A 22,320-nucleotide genomic window follows, 5' to 3' on the forward strand; every position below is an offset into this window, starting at 1 on the left:
AAGGGGATGACAGAGAATGAGGTGGCTGGCTGGAGTCACCAGCAGTCGTCATGAGCTTAAATGGACTCCAGAAGATCGTTGAGGACAGGAAGGCCTGGAGGAACATTGTCCATGGGTCGCAATGGGTTGGACATGACTTCACAACTAACAACAGTTATTATTACAAAATCTTATGTGCAAAGTTTCTTTCCAGTAGAAACTTCTTTCCAACACCCCCCCCCCCCCAACTTTGCAATCAACTCTCCTTCCCTTTCAGTTGATGCCAGATCCTTCCAGACTTCTGGAGTTTGTTTGCCTTTGTTCCAAAAACTGCAGCCAAATATTTAAAACAAACTCTGAGAAACAGGCTCCTTTCTTTCAGAAAACTTCAAGCCCCCCGCAACATCAGGGAGCGTTCGATCGCTTAAAAAGAGGAGAGTTATGATTAGAAGACTTTTCTAAGGAAGGCCTGCAATACTTCTTCTTTTTTTTTTCTTTTGTAGCTCAGGCCGAAATCCAGTAAAGGACAAAACAGACGTATATAAAAATAATAAGTTGTGGTGTGGCAACTGAAGATAACGAGAAAGCTTTCTTCCTTTTATCACCACATTTGGTGACCCCATGAAATGAAATGTCTTTCTGCCCCGTTTTCACCACTGTATAAAGCTGCAAAATTTGCTTCCATCAGAACAGCCAGCAATTTAGATTATTTAAAGACGCAAGAAGAAAATTCATGGCAGCAAGCATAGTATTTGCAAAATACTGGAGAAACAAGAACCCCCCATCAGAGGAGGATATAATTCAGAAAATCTTAGATTGTGCCGAAATGGTCAGATTGACTTTAAAAATAAAAGATAAAGAGGACACAGAATATTACTAGACATGAAATAGATTTTATGAGTGGTTAGAGACAAGAGGTAGAAATTAGATGAAGAACGATCACTGCTAAGAATTAAATATAAAGATGATTCATAATTATAAATATGACAATATAATCTACAGAAGTATAAATAAGTCAATATAGAGAGAAGTTTAGCTAAAGCTACCCTGTTAGGTGGCTCAGTGGCTAAGACGCTGAGCTTGTCGATAAGAAAGGTCGGCAGTTCAGCGGTTCAAATCCCTAACGCCGCATAACGGAGTGAGTTCCCGTTACTTGTCCCAGCTTCTGCCAACTTAGCAGTTTGAAAGCATGTAAAAATGCAAGTAGAAAAATAAGGACCACCTTTGGCGGGAAGGTAACAGCGTTCCATGCGCCTTCGGCGTTGAGTCGTGCCAGCCACATGACCATGGAGACGTCTTCGGACAGTGCTGGCTCTTCGGCTTTGAAACGGAGATGAGCACCGCCCCCTAGAGCTGGAAATGCTCTAGCACATATGTGCGAGGGGAACCTTTACCTTTTTAACCTTGTTATATTACTATTATTGTCCTCAGTAGGTGTGCGTATCCTAACTTGCTGCTGTAAATGATATACCCTGACAATGCACTGTCTTGAAAATATTTATGGAAAAAATAATTTAAAAAAGGAAAAGAAAATTTATGGCCGCTGGAGCTATCGAAGGCTTCTAATTGTTCTATGCGAGTGCTATGCCATCCTTTGGCTTCAGCGCATTACATGTGAAAAGGTGCTTTGGGGTGCAGAGGGCACATTAAGATGTTATCTGTTGAAACGTCTCCTACAAAAAGGTGGCTTCTTTACAGGATCTGTAGACAGAGGCTTATGTTTGTGTTCCAAAGCGCTCTATTATAATCGAAAACCAGACGCTGCCCACTATATCGGCTTTGCATCTGATTCACCAGCCTGCAATAGAGAAGAGCGAAGGAAAAAGGTTGGGAGCCACACAGAGCAGGACGCTACAGAAATAGCATTTAACAGACCTTGACATGTTACCCTTTGATGTGTATCTTCTAACAGTACGAAACACACTGGGGATGGTGAGAAAAATGCACAAAAGGTGAAGTGTCTGGCATTCACAAATGGCTTTGGAGACGAAGCCACAGATGAGTCTGGAAGGGTTTGGGAGATTCTCCAGAGTGTGTGTGTGTGTGTGTGTGTGTGTGTGTGTGTGTGTATGTTTAAATAGAGAGGTAATCTCTTAAAAATTGAAATATTCTAAAACATACCATGTTGTAGCTACAGTTTATTCTATCTATCTGTCTGTCTGTCTGTCTGTCTGTCTGTCTGTCTGTCTGTCTGTCCGTCCATCCATCCATCCATCCATCCATCCATCCATCCATCTATCTATCTATGCTGGTCTTGTTGTATTCGGGTTTTTTCCTGTGTAAGATTGAGATTGTCTTGGCAACGTTTCAGCGACGTCTCACTTGCCATCTTCAGGCTGGGTTTTGGCCTTATAGTGTAATCGAAGCTGCCGTCTTTCTATAAATCTTGGTGGGGGTGTGTGGAGTGCTGGCTTTGTTTCAGTAAGTGGAATGATTGGTTGTGTGGTTGTATCATGATTGGTAGATTGGTGCCGATTGGTGCTGGCTGTGTGTCTGTTGTTGTTTCATGTTGTAACGGCCTGGGTGGTGGGTGGGGCTCGTTTATTGACTAGGGCTGGTTTCCAGATGTCTGGTAGACGAGAGGTATCTACATGTTTATTCATGTTATGGGGGTGCTTCTCTATTTTGATAGCTTCCATAATTATTCTCTTGTTGAAGTGTTCAGTTTTGGAGATTAAACTGGTTCCTTCAAAATCAATTTCATGTCCTGTAGCTTTAAGGTGCTGGAAAAGGGAGGAAGTTTTTTTCTTTTTTTCTTACTGCATTCATGTGTTCTGCGATGCATGCATTTATTCTCCTGTTCGTTTGTCCTATGTATGTTGCAGGGCAGATTTTGCATGGTATTTCGTAGACTCCTTGGTTTTCTAGCTGGATTTTGTCTTTGGGGTTTCTTAAGATGTTGGCTATTTTTTGGTCAGTGGTGAAGGCTGTCCTGATATTGTGCTTGTGGAGAATTTTGCTGATTTTATCTGTGGTGCCTTTGATGTAAGGGAGGAGAGCGATGCCGTTGTCCTGTTCTGTGTCTTGGTTTTTGGGGGGAGTCTCTATCTCCCCAAAATGTATACTGTATATATACACACATACACAGTATACACACACACACACACACACACACACCTTCTCTTATGTTATAACAGAACAGATCCTGTATGTAACAGAATAGCAGAGTTGGAAGGGACCTTGGAGATCTTCTAGTCTAACCCCCTGCTCAAGCAGGAAACCCTACACCATTTTGGACTAATGGTTGTCTAAACTCTTCTTAAAAACCTCCAACGTCCAGAGGCAAGCCGTTCCATGGGTTAATTGTTCTAACCATCAGGAAATTTTTCCTTAGTTTTAGGTTGGTTTTCTCCTTGATTAGTTTCCAGTCATTGCTTCTTGTCCTGCCTTCAGGTGTTTGGGCAAATAGGTTGACTTCCTGTTCTTTGTGTCAGCCCTTTAGATATTGGAACACTGCTGTTGTGTGATCATATCGTGAAGGATTTGAAGTTTTATGGACGAAGGGAGCCTAGTTCTTGGAATTTGATTTAATATTTGCTGCAGCTTTGGGAAGAAAAGTAAACACACAGACATGTAGACACACCTAATGAGAGAGAGGGAGGAAGGGAGAGAGGGAGAGAGAGAGGGAGGAAGGAAGGGAAGGAGGGAGGGAGGGAGGGAAGGAGAGAAGAATGTTCAAAGGTCATGCATCAAATGTGTAAGGAAATTTTTGAGAACATTTTAACCAACTTTAACATTTAATGTCATGTGTATAATAGTTTATGAGGGTTGACTTTTCATAGATTCTCTTTGTGTGTTTATTTAGAGAGAGAGAGACGATAGCATTGTGTGTGTGTATGTGTATGTTTGTGTGTGTGTGTGTGTGTGTATATATAGACATAGACATACATAGACATAGATATCGATACAGACAGTGTGCCGTGATGGCATAGTGGTAAGAATGCAGTACTGCAGGCTACTTCTGCTGACTGCCAGCTGCCAGCAGTTTGGCAATTTGATTCTCACTGGCTCAAGGTTGACTCAGTCTTCCATCCTTCTGAGATTGGTAAAACGAGGACCCAGATTGTTGCGGGCAAAAGGCTGACTCTGTAAACCACTTAGAGAGGCCTGTAAAGCACTATGAAGTGGTATATAAGTCTAAGTGCTATTGCTATCTCCCTCTCTCCCTCTCTCCCTCCCTCCATCCCTCCCTCCCTCCCTCCCTTCCTTCCCAGTGGTTAGAATGCAATTTTGTAGGATGACTCTGCCCACTGCCAGCAATTCAATCCTGACCAGCTCAAGGTTGAATCAGCCTTCCAACCTTCCAAGATTGGTAAAATGAGGACCCAGATTATTAGGGGCAATAGGCTGACTCTGGAAACCACATAGTAAAGTACTATGAAGCGGTATATAAGTCTAAGTGCTCTTGCTAGGCGCCCTCTTCTCTCTCGTCTCTCTGTATGTATCATCCTTTCTACTTAGAGTTCCTCCAGAATGGTCTTGAATTATATTTTACTGTAGCAAGTCTCCAGAGTAGAAGGGGCTGAAAATCAAATGTAAGCCTCCTGTTTGGTCTGAAGGAGACTTGGGAGAAGAGCAGTAAATCTTTGCACTGAGAAGACTGGAAAAGGAGGGAGGCAGTTTTATTTCAGTTTGACACTGGCCAAAATAAAAGCTAGAAAAAGGGACATCCGGAGGCCTATGATATATCATATAAACCAGGGGTGTCCAAACTTGGCAACTTTAAGACTTGTGGACTCCAACTCCCAGAATTCCCCAGCCAGCTCTGCTGGCTGGGGAATTCTGGGAGTTGAAGTCCACAAGTCTTAAAGTTGCCAAGTTTGGACACCCCTGCTATAAACTATTAAAGAGAGTGGATACTGTGGTTTGCCCTGGACTTGCTCACACAGTCTGATTTTGAGACACGAGACATCCTCACATGATTAGGCTGTCCTTAGATCTCAATCTAATGCACGAAGATCCCTTTTGAGTTGGATATTTGATTAAACAACATTGGAATCTAAACCGGCTTTTCAGCGGCGAGGTTGTGGGTATATGTATTTGGTGAGATTCAAATTGAGTGTTGCATTGAATATTTTTGGGATTTACCTCGTTCTAGGTCCTTTGAAGGCCTTTCCTCCCACACACAGTTTTAAAAAATTGTGCCGCCTCTCCATTTGGAGTTTTTGTTGATCCTTTCCTACTGTTTGTTTTTATAGTTTTGTTTCATTGAACATAAACATTTATTTTCTCCAAGTCTTGACAAGGCAATTCCTCAAGTGTGGGGGTGTCTATATATAGATTTATATCTGTAGCCAAATTAAGCAGGATATATAAAATGCATCAGGCTTTTCTCTCCTTCTCATGAATGGTTTAAGCAATAGAAATGTCTTATACTGTAACAATGATCAACTTGTGGTCTCTTGTCCCTTGGGGGGTGGGCTGCAATGCATCACAGGAGGTTCGTGAAGGCGTTTCAAGGGAGGTAAAGGCGGGTGCTTATCAACATTACCCTGGAAGACTGTGGCAACTCGAGCAGACATCTGTTGTAATCTTCACAGACTGTTTGTGAATCATTACGGGCTGTGAATGGCCATAATTCACAGCCATCTAAAGAAAAGAGGGTTTTTGGAACTAAGATTGAGACTTATGCTTTCTCAGGAAGCCTAGGTCAGAACAAGTCTAAACACATAGCTGGTTTCTTTTGAGCTATTAAAGAGCACCTGTCTAGTATAGGATTTGCAAATCTTGACAAGTAGAGAGACTTATGTGGTTAGCACAATCCTTTTACGGGAAGGCGTTTTTGCTCTGCGCCAGTAGGATAATGCATCCCATATTAACTCATCTCTTTCATGTTTTTCATTAATGCACATCACATCCACTAATGGAGCTGGGATGAAAACATAAAACATTTCTTCAGTATGTCTGGGTCCTCACATCATGCTAAGTCATAAATAAAAGCTGAGCAGCCAAGATCTGGGTTTGCACATTCTAAGCAAAACAAACCTCATTCTAACTTACTGTGACTCTCTCCTAACTAGCAGTGATTTATCAGTATCGCATAAGGTTTCTACAGTGAGATAGTGGGCATTGAGTCTTGGAATTGTCTACATGCAAATAAACTTTATAAAGTTTATTACTAAGCCCATACCTAGAATACTGCATCCAGTTTGGGTCACCACACTAAAAAAAAGATGTTAGGACTCTAGAAAGAGTGCAGAGAAGAGCAACCAGGATGATGAGGGGACTGGAGGCTAAAACATACGATGAATGGTTGCGGGAACTGGACATGGCTAGTCTAGTGAAGAGAAGGACCAAGGGAGACATGATAGCAGTCTTCCAATATCTGAGGGGCTGCTACAGAGAGGAGGGGGGGGTCAAGCTATTTTCCAAAGCACCCGAAGGCCAGATAAGAAATAATGGATGGAAATTGAACAAGCAGAGAGTCAACCTGGAAATAAAGAGAAATTTTCTGACATTGCAAACAATCAACCAATGAAACAGAAGTTGCCTTCAGAAGTTATGGGAGCTTCATCACTGGAAGCTTTCAAGAAGAGACTGGACTGCCATCTGTCAGAAATGGTGTAGGGTCACCTGCTTGGGCAGGGGGTTGGATGAGATGACATACAAGGTCCCTTCCAACTCTGTTAATTTGTTAAATCTGTTAAATCTCAGTCACTAAACTATAAGTGTAACCCAATTTATGTCATGGTATTGATCCTGTTAATGGGAACTATATTTAGGAGGAAGAACTACTGAGTGTTATCATTCTGCATGAACTACTCTTGACTTACTCATTTATTTATGGCCTGCCATTCCTTTAAGCACTTAAAATGGTAAATATGGTACTTCTCTTATTGTAAGTCCATAGCAACAACCCATAAAGTGGATTGTTAAATCCAACACCGACTTTGCTCTAGATCTGTTTATATGGATCAGTGCTTCCTTATTCATGGGATGACGATGGACTTGAAATTTCCTGGTGAACTACCATCCATTTCAACCCTGTCCTTTCCCTTTTAGTATGATCCAGCATGCATGCATCCAAAACTTTGGGACTCAAAGGTTGATGACATTACTGTCACTCTTATTCTGCAAATTTTGGCTCTCTCAAATGTGCGGAAACTATTCATTCAGCTTAACTTCATTCAGGTTTTTCCAGCTTCTGTCCAAAAGCCTTCCTAAATATTCGCTCGAGCTAAAACCTACAGAATTCACTTCCATTGGTGGTTCAATCCAGAGGTGGATTCCTACCAGTTCGGCCTGATTCGGCCGAGTAGGTAGTAACTTGGCCAGCCATGCCCTCAAACCGGTTCTATCGGCGGCGGCATAGGCACCGCCATCTTCGTTTTTTTCCTTCTGCGCATGCACAGAAGCGGTTTTTTTAGTACTGTGCATGTGCACATAAAGTACATCAAGCTCAAATGCATGCGTCCCTGAGCGAACCGGAAGTAATAGAAGCCGGAATCCACCCCTGTTTCAATCAATCAATCAATCAATCAATCAGTTTATTACAGTCTCAGACCAGAGACCAGAACAAATAAAAGCACTCCGTAAATATGCAATTAAAAACTCTTAATATAAATATAATATTTATTTATTTTAATTTGTCAACAAGTACAAGGAAACAAGTAGGAAAAACACGTGAAAAAATGGCACAGATAAATGGATAAAAATAAGCAAAACATAGCCATAAACACATAAAAAGAATACATAGAAATGGGGCAGTAGGACAGGGACGGTAGGCATGCCGGTACCTATATAGATGACATCAATATAGATGATTAGGAGAACAGAGACTAGGAGAACAGAGAACAGAGAAAAAATGGCACAGATACATGGATAAAAATAAGCAAAACATAGCCATAAACACATAAAAAGAATACATAGAAATGGGGCCGTAGGACAGGGATGGTAGGCACGGCGGTACCTATATAGATGACATCAATATAGATGACTAGGAGAACAGAGACTAGGAAAAAAACATATTCTGCCAATAACTGCTAGGTATCCTGTCCATTCCGATACCACCTATCTTCAGTGAATGCTTAAGGATGAACAGTCCATAACTACTGCGCAGGTGGACAGATTCTGCACAGCATGACTGGGGATTCGTCGCAAACACGTGTCTTCTGCACCATAGTTACGTTCTATAACAAATGTGGCAAACCCTTTACACTACTTAGTCCTTTCCCTTTTAGCGTTGAACCTACAACAGGCCGCACAGTTTATGGATTGCAATTGTAGTCTAGTTAGACCATCTATAATTGACAGGCTGGATTTTATTACAGATTTTAGCTGTTATTTATTATTTTATATTAGAGTTTTTAATTGTATGCTTACTGAGCGTTTTTCTTTGTTTTGGTCTCTGGTCCAAGTCTGTAATAAACCGTTGGTGGTTTAAGTTTCAACATCCATCAACCTGACACCTTCTAGGTCAGTGGTTCCCAATGTGGGGGCCATGCCCCACAGGGGGGGGGGCGATTTGATTTTTAATGGGGGCAATTTGAACCTTGTTTAAACCACGTTAATGGCCTTTTAGGCTTCCTCCGTGTGAGTAGAGTTCACTTTTTGAGTAAAGTAAGAATTATATGTCACAGGAAGGGCATCAGGATTTTAGAGATGCTTAGGTGGGGCATGGCCAAAAAAAGGTTGAGAATCATTGTTCTTAGGTGTCTTGCATTTCAACTTCATCAGCCTCCAGCAATTTGGCCAACGATCAAGAAGGCTGAGAGATAGTAAAGGCAGTAGACACCTTATCTGGAGCACAGGGAATTGCTTTGTGAATAGGAGAAATTGGCCTTCCTAGACACTCAACACTGTAAGGTTAGATAAGTATCTTTATTGCATGCTAGGATGAAGCACCTTTAAACAGTTGATTGCTCTGTCAACATAAGATTGACACCTCCTTCTACATTCACTGCAGTTTAAGTCTGATTCTTCTTCTAACCGCCTTTTACATGATTTGATGTTTTTTTTTTAATGGTTTGTACTTTCTGGCTTTGGAGTGGGCCACGACTGGGTTGTTGTTGTTGTTTTACACACCATACTTTTGGAGTATAAGACGAACCAAAATTTTGAAGAGGCAAATGTTTTTAAAAAAGTTTTTGCAGACCTCCCAAAAACTGCTTTTCTTTTTGCAAAAATGGACCCAAAAAAAAGGGCATGCATATCTTTTAAGAGGCTTATAGAATGCTCTTGCGGGCAGGGGAAGGGGGCAAAAACAAGCAAAAAATACCATGTTTTTTGATAATTTTGTCTTCCCCAGCTACCAGGAGCACTCTGGAAGCCTCCTAAAGGCTATGCACAGCCATTTTTGCAAGGGGGGTGGGGTTTTGGGAGACCAAAAATGCTGTATTTAGTTTATAAGATGCACCCAGATTTTAATCCTCTTTTTTGGGGGAAAAATGGGCATCTTATACTCCAAAAAATACGGTAATTAACCTCTGAGAAATGTTCCTTAATGAAACCCTTCTATCTTCTTCCTCTTGCATTACGCAAACATAACTCTTCTTTATGTTGGTCCATGAATGGGCCACTAAATTGGGGATGTGTGGAGAAAAACGGAAGGCTGAAAGAATTTTTGTGATGATAAATAAATAAACTCATTGATTTTCAGCCCAGCAAGGAAATGACCTTTCCTTCTGACCATTAGGATGTTCAAAAATATTTTGGGTGAGAGCCCTTTCGTATATACGGTAGGTAGTCCTTGACTTATGGCTATAACTGAACCCAAAATTTATATTACTAAGTGAGAAAGCTGTTAAGTGATTTTTCCTTCCTTCCTTCCTTCCTTCCTTCCGTCCTTCCTTCCTTCCTTCCTTCTTTCCTTCTTTCCTTCTTTCCCTCCCTCCCTCCCTCCCTCCCTCCCTCCCTCCCTCCCTCCCTCCCTCCCTCCCTTCCTTCCTTCCTTCCTTCCTTCCTTCCTTCCTTCCTTCCCAGTGTTTATAATGCAGTATTGCAGGATAATTCTGCCCACTGCCAGGAGTTCAATCTTGACAAGCTGAAGGTTGACTCAGCCTTCCATTTTTCCGAGGTTGGTAAAATGAGGACCCAGATTGTTGGGGGCAAGAGGCTGATTCCGTAAACCACTTAGAGGGGGCTGTGAAAGCATGAAGCCGCATATAAGCCTAAGTGCTACAGCTACTTTCCTTCCTTCCTTCTTTCCTTCCCTCCCTCCCTCCCTCCCTCCCTCCCTCCCTCCCTTCCTTCCTTCCTTCCTTTCTTCCTTCCTTCCTTCCTTCCCAGTGTTTATAATGCAGTATTGCAGGATAATTCTGCCCACTGCCAGGAGTTCAATCTTGACAGGCTGAAGGTTGACTCAGCCTTCCATTCTTCTGAGGTGGGTAAAATGAGGACCCAGATTGTTGGGGAGGGTGCGGGGGGGCATAGGCTGACTTTGTAACAGCTTAGAGAGGGTTGTAAAGCACTGCGAAGCGGTATATAAGTCTAAGGGCTATTGTCATTGCTATTAAGGTTGTTAAGTGCATTTGGTTGGTCAGAAGATCACAGAAGGGGATCCCATGAGCCTGGGACCTTGTGAACATGATCAATATGAGTCAGTTGCCAAGCATCTGAATATTGGCTATGTGACCAAAGGGAGTCTGCAACAGTCATGTGAAAAACAGTCGTAAGTCACTTTTTTCAGTGCCATTGTAACTTCAGAGGGTCACTAAACAAACCTTTGAAAGTCGTGGCCTGTCTGTATGAGGTCTCAGTCTTAGACTTAAAATAATTTTATCACATACACTAAAATGAAATTTCACTACATAAAATTCTCAGAGGGTCCTATATACTGCATAAACATGACTAACTAACTAACTAACTAACTAACTAACTAACTAACTAACTAAATACAAAATTATGCATAAGGTAAAGGTTCCCCCGCACATATGTGCAAGTCGTTCCTGACTCTAGGGGGCGGTGCTCATCTCTGTTTCAAAGCCGAAGAGCCAGTGCTGTCCGAAGACCTCTCTGTGGTCATGTGGCTGGCATGTCTAAATGCCGAAGGTGCTTGGATTGCTGTTACCTTCCCACCAAATGTGGTTCCTATTTTTCTACTTGCATTTCTACACGCTTTCGAACTGCTAGGTTGGCAGAAGCTGGGGCAAGTAACAGGAGCTCACTGTGTTATGCAGCGCTAGGGATTCGAACTGGAAATTTGATATTTGTCCAGATGTCAAGAAATAGATGGTGTTTCTTAACCTCAGAAATGTTAAGATAAATGAGCTTCAAGTCCCAGAATCTCCCCAGATGGATGGCGAGAAGCAGTTTGGTCTAATGGTTAAAAGCACCAGGCTAGGAACCAAGAGATCATGAGTTCTAGTCTTGGCTTAGACATAGAAAACTAGTTGGGGAACCTTGGAGCAGTTACTCTCTCTCAGCCCAACTCACCTCACAGGAATCTTGTTCTGGGGAAAATAGGAGGAGGAGGGAGTATTAGATATGTTTGCCACCTTTGATTATTTACGAGATTATTTACATGCTTTCGAACTGCTAGGTTGACAGAAGCTGGAATAAGTAATGGGAGTTCACTCCATTACACAGCGCTAGGGATTCGAACCGCTGAACTGCCGACCTCTCTGATCGACAAGCTCAACGGTCTTACCCACTGAGCCACTGTGTCCCTAGGGAAAGACAGGGAAGGCAAAATTCCCTGCCAGAAATAGCTCTTCCATAAGTAGAAACGACCGTGTGGCTCCTGGGAGGGGAGTTATCTTGTGACCACAGAGCTTGGACAATGAAAAGCAGATCATCTCAGGCCACGTACTTGCTTACGCTCATGATGGAAAACATCTGTTCGGTGAAATATGGAGGATTTCCATAAGGCAGCAGCAGGTACACACCTCCTGAAGCCATGACCCAAGCCCTCCAACCACTCTTTAGCATTCTCTCTCCCTTTTCCCAAAGTTTCACTTGAGCCCCATTTGACAGCATGGGGAACCCAACAAATCTCAAAAGGAAGGAAAACAGCTGCATGGTGTTGGAATCACGGGGTGCCTCTGGGTTGATTCCATGACAATTTGTAGCCAATGCTAGGGGAAGGGAGCGAGGGCTGACGTCTTCCATTCTGAGGATCCCCACTGAGGAGGACGGGGTCTGATCCTGGGGAAGGAGAGACATGTGGGAGTCTTAGCCGTCGGCATGTGACTCTCTGACTTCCACAATTAGAGATTCCAGGGACATGCTGCATGATTGGGAATAGGAAAACACTCCACATCTCTCTCTCTCTCTCTCTTTCCCTCTCTCTCTCTCTCTCTCTCTCTCTCCCCAGCTGCCAAACGCTAGCATGCTTTCTTTGAATCCATCCGTGACATTCAGCGGTTCTCTCTCTCTTTTTTTTTGCTGCTGCTGAACTGAGAGACAATCTGCTATCAAGTTCCAGTTAGCAATTTCATTCTATTTATATTCTCTCTCTCGCTCTCTCGTTCCCCCATCCCCGTCTTCCACCTACCTCCTACCTTCCCTCTCAACCCATGATCTAAGCAAATAATAATAACAACCATCATATTTGTGGGTTGGTTGGCTGGTTGGTGTTGCTTTTTCTTAAAAAAAAGAAAAGAAAAAAGAAAAAGAACCCAGATCTTCAGGCTTGACACAGAAAGGGGAAGAGAGTCTCGTTGGCAGGAGGGTGCCCTGTAATTTCATATTTGTGCCAGCCGTAATAAGTAGATCATTGGGTGTAGAGGGACTGCCTTTTTTTTTGGTGGAGGGGGGGGGAACGTAAGTAAGTAGAGACATACTGCACCATTTCCTGATTCAGTGAGCTCCAGAGGGCTGCTGGCTGTGTGCGGCAGGGGAGGTGCTAGAACTGATCAGGCAGAATAATTTTATACATTACTGAATCAGTGCAGGAAGAACCTGGAGGGACAAAGCATCAACTCATCCTCGGACTGCATTGTGAAATCCTCACGCTGTCTTCTCCAGCCATGCTCTGAGATATTTGGACATTTTCTTCACCTCTCGCTCACCCACCCACCCACTCATTCACTCACCCACCCACCATTTCTCTCCCTCTTTTTTCCCTCTTTCTTTCTCGCTCCCCACTTCTCTCTTCCACCACCCCCCCCACACCCCCACCATCAGTTTCCCCCTCCTCCTGGTGTGAATGACACCGTCTGATGATGGCCCTTGTTATGGAACCTATTAGCAAGTGGACGCCGAAGCAGGTAGTGGACTGGATGAAAGGTAAGGCTCTTTTCTCTCATGCAACCTTCCTTACCGATTCCGTCTCCCTGGCTAACCTGGGCACTTGGAACCGGGGGGCATTGTCCTGCCCCCCCCCGCTCCCCATCGTCTCTGGGTCTTTTTGGGTGTGTGTCGATTGCATGCAGAGTTTCTCTGCTTTTGGGAGAAGAGCTGGGGGGAGCGGAGGGGGGGAGGGCTCATGTGCTGTCTCACACGGATGAGCTGGCTGGGAGACCCGGCTCAGTGAAAAGGCTCTTCAATCTGGAAGTGCCTCTTGACTGGGAAGTAATGGGAGCGTGGACACAGAACTGTGGGAGATACTGGGGAGCTTTCAGAGGCAACTTCCTCCTCCCCTTTAGCTATTGCTTGGTGTAATGAGCTGCCGTGCAGGTGGTCCTCCTCTCCCCTCTCCAGGGATGCCTTTCTATTTTCAATGTCCTGATTAGCCTTTTGCTATCATCACAAACAGGGGGACATGATGCAGCTAGCCCTTTAAGGCTGCAGCTGCTGTATCTAGTTTGGGAGGATTTTTTTTTAAAAAAATATTATTTTAATGTGATTGGAAGGATGGGCACCCTCGTTTTCCTAAATCCCTGGCACGTTGGCTGGCAGCCTGGCTTTTCTACCCAGCCACTCTGCAAGCTTCGTTCTTGGAGACCAAACCTCCTAGGTGATGAGCAATCAGCACCATGGACAGTTCAGCCATGGCCCTATATTGAGAGCGTGAGTGATGGAGGCAGGAGAAGGGTGCAAGGTTGCGAAGGGAACTCTTCAGGGCAAGTTGTCAGTAGGGTTGATGGAGTCTCCCCACATTTCACACACACACCCATCAGTCCCAGACATTGTGTGCTGTTGCTGACAGACAGTGTTGAGGCAGTGTGGTTTCCCTCCCCTCCCCACGCTTCCCTCGTTGCTCTCCCAACAGGTGTAATTTTGACCCAGAGGCATGGAGAGTTTGCTTGTTGCTGGCAAGCACATAGTTGGCATCTCTTTCTCCACGTCCAACAGCAAAGAGGTGGGAGAAAGGAAGACTTTTGTATAGTTTAAAACGTGCCCGTTCCAAGCATGCAACTCCCTGCATTTTTAATATTTTTTTTTCATCTGACTTTTTCCTTTAATGCGCTCGCCACGGTAAATTATACGTCTCGATGGGCTGTGTGAAATCGCACTGCTTGAGTTTGGGGTGTGCCGTGCTTATTAGTCCATGTGGCCCATACTTTTGTTTCCTAGGCTATTATACTTAAAAGGCCTTCCGTTTTCTTTAAAAGTGTCGCTTTATTCAATATAACCCTGAAGGCTGGTTATATTCTGTTGGCATACAAAATAAACGAGAAGGAAAGACGGTGCAGTCGTCTTCTCTGAAGAGAAAGGTGAAAAGTCTCCTCTAAGTCCAGATCAAGCCCTGGTGACTTCATGACCCTTTGGCTGCATTAATTTGAGGAGAGCAATCGGGAAGCGATTTGCTTTCTGGCATTATTATTATTATTATTATTATTATTATTATTATTATTATTATTATTATTATTATTATTATTATTATTATTATTTTCTGAGCTTTTGGGTTGTCTGGTGGGTCTTCTACCCAGGTTACTAATCAGATACAACCTGCTTAGCTTTTGGGAGATTGGCCAGGTTAACCAAGTGTCGCCATCTGCTGTGTTTTGCGTTTAGGATACTGATGTCCAAAATATTCTGCGATTGCACAAATTGTGATATTTGGTTCCCAGTCTCCTTAGAGCTTTTGTAGCATGTCATTGATATAAAAGAAGGCATAGTACCACGAGTGTTCAAAAAATCTACCCTCTTCTACCTTCCCCTCCCTGCTGCATACAGAATTTCTATTAAGTGTATTTTCTGGGCAAAATAAGGCGGTTGCTATCTCCAACATCCATCCCAAACACATAGTTTTGATGTGTATGCGTTCCCTTTGGATTCCATATGTAAACAAAAAACAAAAAAACGCTTCATGAAATTTGTTTCAAACTTTAATTTGGTGGGCAGGGCAGGATAAGGGAGGGTGTCATGATTGCAAACTAGGTCAGCTCGAAAACATCTGACAGTCATTTGCTGCATGAGAGAACAAGACACAAAGAGAATCCTGGAAATACAATTCCAGACCACATTGGTAGATTTACTTGGGAGCGAACTTGAACAGATCAAGAGATACGCGACAGTTCTGAGCAAATACATAACTCAATTCCATCGGACGGTCGTCCTCAACTGACAAAGTCTTGATAATGTCTCCAAAACTAACTTTGGGGGAAATCGAAATGCGGTCTTTTCATAGCACAGATGATGGAATCAGAATGTGTCGTCCCCACCCCGACCCCCAGGTTCCCACGGCACCTGATTTTTTAAAATAAGAAATATTATTTATGCCCGAATCATGACTAAACGTTTGCCTCTTGGTTTTCCCTGATTCATTCCTGGGCATTGGAAAATCACTACTGAGAGAAAACAGACAGTTCCGTTATTTTATCCCTTAACAGGTTGAGCGTGGTTAGCTAATAGACGTAAAACTTTAATTTCTGCGTACTAAATATTTGCCAGTGTGTCAGGTCAAGCGGCTGTTGAATTGTTTTCAGTTCTGGTCCTGAAGGGAGGCTCTGCTGAATTCCTGCACGTTATACACTAAGCATGGGAAATTTTCTTTAAAGCAAGGATCCCAGACTCTGGAATGGGAGACCTTGGACTTCTAGCGTAAGGTTTGTGGGGCCAGGAGAAAGGGGCATGTAGAGCAGAAGGGGCATTCAGCCACTTATCTCCGATTCGGGCAAACCAGTAGTGGTTTGGTGGCCTGGGTCACTGGAACCGGCAGCGACCCAGGCCTGCCACGCCCCCAAACCAGTTCTCCCAGCGCCGCCATCCTGTTTTGGGGTTTTGCGCATGCGCAGAAGATTTTTATAGTACTGCGCATGCACTGCTCATCAAGCGTGCACAACCATGAGGGAACTGGCAGTAGCGGCTGCCAGAACCCACCCCTGCTGGTGTGCATGTGCAGACAAGGCACGTGCAAGTGAAGCGAGTGCACACACATGCGCACATTTGCAAACCAGTAGGGAAGGGAATCCCACCTCTGATGTAGAGATTGGACAAGAGTTTATTTAGCATCTGCAGTGAGTCACTTGACGCATGGCCAGAAAGGTCGTACAATGGGGCAAAGCTCACTTGATGACCGTCTCGCTTAGCAACAGAAATGCTCAGCTCAATTGTGGTCATAGGTCGAGGACTACATTATTATTATTATTATTATTATTATTATTATTATTATTATTATTATTATTATTATTATTATTATTATTTTATTTATTGGATTTGTCAACCACTCCCTCTCCCCAAGGGGACTCAGGGCGGTGTACAGACAGAATAAAAAACATTATAAAAAACATTATATACAATAATTACAAAACCCCATAAAAACAAATTAAACACAAGTCTGTACAATAGTGCAAAGATTAATTAATGATTAAAACCAAATTAAAATACCCCAAAATTTAAAATAACCGGCCAGGAAAGTCAAGGGATTAGATCATGATTGTGATTGGGCCAGGCCAGCTAATTGGAACAGGTGGGTCTTGAGTTCCTTATGGAAGGAGCGGAGGTCAGTAATGATTCTAATGTCAGGGGGGAGGTCGTTCCAGAGGGTCGGGCCCATCACAGAGAAGGCCCTACTCCTGGGCGTCGCCCGCTGACATTGTTTGGCGGACGGCACCCGGAGGAGTCCCTCTCTGTGAGAGCGACTGTGAGATCTATATTTACTTTAGAATTAATAGACTTAAAATAGCATTTACTATATGCATTTAATCTTGCCACGGTTGTGGCACACCAGTGGCCAGCAGAGAACTAGTGGCAGATTCGGACAATGAGGAGGTATGGGAGGAACATGGGCCAGAGGTATGAGAGGAACATGGGCCAGTCCTGGAGTCTGGGGAAGGCTCTGATGAGGGCTCTGTGTCGGAGGCAGAGAGGGGGCCAGAGCCGTATGCCAGTTATCAGCTGCCTTCAGAGTCAGACATCAGTGAGGCAGAAGAACAGCTGGAGCCTGTTCCCAGTGTGCGCATGCGCAGAGCTGCCAGGCGAAGGAAACAGCTAAAGAACAGGGGTCGACTTGGGAGTAAGGCCACAGGTGGATGATGAATGGCCCCTCTCAGAGGAAATAAAAGAGGAGCGAAAGGGGAGTTTGCAGGAGACAATTAGTTTGCTTAATTGGTTTGTGATTCTCCGAGACTCCTTGCCAAGTTCTGCAGATCTCAGCCTGTCCTCTTTCCAAGCCAGATAAGGTCTGTGACTGTAAATCCTCCCTTGAAAGACTAGATGTGAATGAGCAGAATTGACAGTCAATTAATAAAAGGGGTTTTGGTTGGGACAAGGAGTGTGTTTCATGTTCTTGAGAAGCCTCGGTCAGAACAGGTTCTCCCGTGGCCTCTAAGAGCGGCCTCTGAGGACAATTCCAGTAAGATGGTGGCAGGGAAGGGAAAAGGCTTGGATGTGTGCAATTCATCAGCTTTCCTCTCTTTGTAGAAAATTAACAGCAGCCCAGTTTTTTTGTATCTTAGTCTGCCCACCCCACACCGAGGTTCTCCACAAAATATGGTGTCATTCTTGGGCCTCTTTGTCTCCTGCGTTTCTTATGTCATGAGAAAGAAGGGATATTCCTCAAGGCGTTGTGAGTCAATTTTTAAAAACTGTTGCATAATTTAAAAGGGAGCGTGTGGTGTGCAAGGAAGGAAGGAGTGCCTTCAGCAGTGGGCTTTTGAAAAGAGTCCAGCAGACTGGCTTCGTTTTTAAAAAAACCGTTTTTGTGCTATTTTGACAATAAAATAATGGGGTTTTCCCATTAGCATTTTTGAGCTGGAACGGAGGCTTTGACCAGATTGCTACAGGCGAAGAAAGAAAGACCGTGGGCTTAAAACGTGATGTTACCGCTCATCCATAACGCTTGTCCACTTGTCTAGAAAGAGTGCAGACAAGAGCAACCAAAATGATTAGGGGACTGGAGGCTAAAATATATGAAGAACGGTTGCAGGAACTGGGTATGTCTAGTTTAATGAAAAGAAGGACTAGGGGAGACATGATAACAGTGTTCCAATATCTCAGGGGTTGCCGCAAAGAAGAGGGAGTCAAGCTATTCTCCAAGGCACCTGAGGGCAGGATGAGAAGCAATGGGTGGAAACTAATCAAGGAGAGAAATTAGGAGAAATTTCCTGACAGTGAGAACAATTAATCAATGAAACAACTTGCCTCCAGAAGTTGTGAATGCTCCTACACTGGACGTTTTTAAGGAGATGTTGGATAACCATTTGTCTGAAGTGGTGTAGGGTTTCCTGCTTAAGCAGGGGGTTGAACTAGAAGACCTCCAAGGTCCCTTCCAACTCTGTTATTCTATTATTCTATTGTCTGAATTAAGGGAAAGCTGTGGCTGATGACTGTTTTTGGTGTAATGGATCAAAATCACCCTCATTTTGATCCATTACAGTCTCATTTAAGGCACAGAATTCTGATGAATTCCCCTTTATTTTGTCATTCAAGGTGAGGCGAGGAGGGGGAGATTTAATTGAAATGAAACATTCTTATTAACACATTAGGTATGTTCATCCCCTTGAGTTATTTATAAAGGAAGTAAAGGGGAGATATAAATAAATAAAGTTTGCAGAGTACAAATTAGGAAAACTACAACTCTCAATGGTACCAGAAAGTTCGAGGCAGTGTCTGTTCCCCCTTGAACCAAGAAAGACATGGGAGTTACTTCTGTGTACAGGCAGTCCTTGAGGTACGACCATCACTGAGCCCAAAGTTCCTGTCGCTAAGTGAAATAGTTGCTAAGTGAGTTTTGCCCCATTTTAAGACTTTTCTTGCCACGGTTGTTAAGTGAATCATGGCATTGCCTAAGTTCCTACCAAACTTTTCTGTTTGTTAAATGGAATCTGGATTCCCCATTGTCTTTGTTTGTGAGAAGGTTGCAAAAGCAGATTAAATAAACCCGGGATACCGCAATCGTCATAAACACCAGTTGCCAAGCATCTGAATTTTTATCATGTGACCCTGGGGATGCTCAATGGGTCATAAGTGTGAAAAACGGTCATAAGTCACTTTTTTCAGTGCCGTCGTAACTTTGAAAGGTCACTAAATGAACTGCTGCAACTGACTGACTGCTGTTTCATTTATGGCATTTCATCTACAGTCTAAGGGACAGGTGTAGTGCAGTGGCCTAGAGGTGGAGCTCTCGCCTCACAATCAGAAGTCTGTGAGTTCGATTCTAGGTAGAAGCAGTTATTTTTCTCTGTAGGCACACTGAGAATTTTATCTGCTGAACAAAACTCTGCATTGGCGACAGGAAGGGCATCTGGCCATTAAAACACTCTGCTAGCTCCATTCAGTTGCCCAGATTCAATCCCGCAAGGGATTATGGGGTCGTTAAATGATGATGATGATGATGATGATGATGATGATGATGATGATGATGATGATGATGATGATCTATAGACTAGGGATCTCCAAACTTGGCAGGTTGTGTATAATTTGTGGACTTCAACTCCCAGATGGCTGGGGGAGGAATTTTAGGAGCTGGAGTCCACAGCTGCCAGTTTGGAGTTGCCAAATTTGGAGATATTTGGAGCTATAGAAATCTCACCCAACTCAAGCAACTATTTGTATCACTACCAACATACTCTGGGCATCACTAGGCATCACTAGGGAGGGGCTGCTTTAACCTTCCTTCCTACCAAACCTTTCATCCTTCGCTGCCTTCTTTCCCTATGGAATGCAGCCCCGCCCTCCTGGGAATCCAGACGGCATTCCACCACAGGCAATGCCTCTTGGAATGTCAATTTGTCGGCATCTACATGGCTGACTTCCCCCACCCGTGATTTTGATCTTTCGTGATGGCAACTTTCACACTGAACCAGTCATGCGGGGCTTCGAAAAAAAGGGGTTCAGTGCGCCTGGCAATGCTGTTTTGACCCAGGCTTCCTTAGAAAGCAAGAAGCAGAGTTTGGGTCCCCAGCAAAACCTCTTTTATTTACACGACTGTGAATTCCTTTCATTCACAGTCAGCAAGGCTTGGTAAGCGGTCTTTCAGAGGAATATTTATCCACACGAACCTTATCTCGCTTGGCGAACTGCCAGATAACAGAACTTTCCTCTCTTGAAATGACCGAAGGAACAAATTGCTTCCTGCAAAAGCCCCCTCCCCATTCGCTCCTCTTTTGTTTCCTATGGGAGGGGCCAATCACCTCCAAGGTGTGGCTTTACTGCCAAGTTGACCCTGCTTTCTTAGTTGTCCTTGTCTTTTGGCAGCTCTGCGCATGTGCACATGGGAACAGGCTCCAGCTGTTTTTCTGCCTCACTGCTGTTTAGCTCCCTCTCTGCCTCCGATGCAGAGCCCTCGTCTGAGCTTTCCTCCTCCCCCAGGACTGGCCCATGTTACTCCCCAACTTCCTCACTGCCCGACACTGCTGCCAGCTCCGCAAGCTGCTGGCGGGCCACGACAAATGCTGACGTCACCCCCTGAACCCTTGAAAGCAGCCAAATCATTTCCCAGGCTAATGCAGTGCCTCTCTAGAGCTGGCTTGCAAATCCTGGGTGACGCTATGGCCGTTTTCAAATGTGGCAGACCAGGTGCTGGATTTGCACTTGGGAAATGCTCCAAAGCCCCCCCCCCTTTTTTTGGAGTGGACTCGGAAGCATCTGTAGTCCTCCCAAACGTCAGAGCTGATTAATATTCTGTGCTGCTCCCATCCTAATGTGTCATTTATTTTAGAAAAATAGAAAATGATGATCTTATCCAGGCACTGGGGGAATTATTATTATTTTTAAAACTGAGGATTTAGAATGCAAATTGAGCATCATCCTCAGCCTTCCGCAACCAGCTCACTGTCGCAATCCATCATATGGGGAACATGCCCTTAAAGATGTTCACCCCAGATATAACCTTCTTCACCTCCGACTGGATGGAATCCTTCCGTTCCCCACCATCCAGTCGGAGCTGAAGAAGCTTCTTGGATGAGAAGCGAAACATCTTCAAAGAAAAACCAGAAACTCCAATGGCCTCTTGAAAAAAAAAAACACCTTTGGGACATTGCCAGGAGTTGAAATCCACATACCTTAAAGTTGCTAAGGATGTGGAACATTTCTCCAGTGAATCTGAGCGGGGTGGGGGGGGCGGGGGGTGGAATAGATGGACTCTTAAGATCCCTCCCAGTGTGATGATTCTCGCTAGAATGTAAGAAACGAGGAAGGCTGCTAGTGCATTGATTGGTATGCGTGAGAATCTTACCTTTCACCACACAATTTTCCTAACGGGAAGGGAAAAAATGCAACGATGCCCCATTCTTCCCCTTTGCGAGGAATCTTAAAAGCAACTTTGATCCAAACGGATGCAAATCGGTAGGGAGGAAAGGCGCAAGAAGGGACTACTTATTTCACTCAGCCCCATTGGCTTTGTAGTATCAGGTGGTTTGCCATTTCAGAAGGCATGGCGGCCTGTAATGAAAATGGCCTTCTTTTCAATAGTCACATCCGAACAAGAAAAGCTATAACTCAGATGTGCTTTTCATGCACGAGGTACTTGTTTCAGGAAAGAACCATGCCTAAAACCCCAGAGTGTGAGTGTCACCAATAATAAGTATGGAGCTTGTTGTTGTTCATTGTTAGTTGTGAACAGGTCCACCAGGAGGATTATTAAGTGCTGGAACAAGACTAGTATGGGCCATGTCACCTACACATGGGGACAGGTTTCTGTTTTTCCTTGCATTGTTGAGCTCTGGATTTTTGAGATGACATTTCATAACCATTCATAAACCGAAATGAAATATAAAATATATTCCTAAATGAGATGAAACTAAACTTGCACCCTTAAATAAACGAGTCGTGAAATTAAACTTCAATAAATTGCATAAATCACTTTTCACTGAGTTTCAGATCAATAAAGGTTACGTCAAACAAGGCTGCAAGGCAGTTTTGCTGCACACACAAAGTATAGTATAGAAGTATACTATCCCATATTCTTTTTTTCTTTTTTAAAATTTGGTTTTGTAAAAGTTTTATTAAAAAATTCTCCTTTATGGCCCCCCTTTGAACTCCATGGGCCCTGGAACAGTGTACAGGCTGCACCCCCCTTTCCTCAAGCCTGGTTGCGAAGTTGTGTCCAACCTATTGCGACCCCATGGACAACAT

The 22,320-nt window shown here is 43.8% G+C and overlaps 1 protein-coding gene across 4 annotated transcripts in view; it reads left to right on the forward strand.

The window, feature by feature from the left end:
• LOC309397768 (connector enhancer of kinase suppressor of ras 2-like) overlaps positions 1 to 22,320 on the forward strand; it is a 341,564-nt gene that overhangs the window by 13,706 nt on the left and 305,538 nt on the right. Inside the window, exon 1 of one of the 4 annotated variants that reach the window (XM_081964089.1) lies at positions 13,050 to 13,146. The exons of the other annotated variants lie outside the window; for them this stretch is intronic. Within the exon in view, the coding sequence (XP_081820215.1) occupies positions 13,080 to 13,146 (67 nt within the window). The 5' untranslated portion in view covers positions 13,050 to 13,079. Of the gene's footprint in view, positions 1 to 13,049; positions 13,147 to 22,320 lie in introns of those variants that run through there. 4 annotated transcript variants of the gene reach the window in all.

Source organism: Natrix helvetica (genome assembly GCF_964273705.1).
Source record: "Natrix helvetica genome assembly, chromosome: 11".
NCBI classification, from domain to species: Eukaryota; Metazoa; Chordata; class Lepidosauria; order Squamata; family Natricidae; genus Natrix; species Natrix helvetica.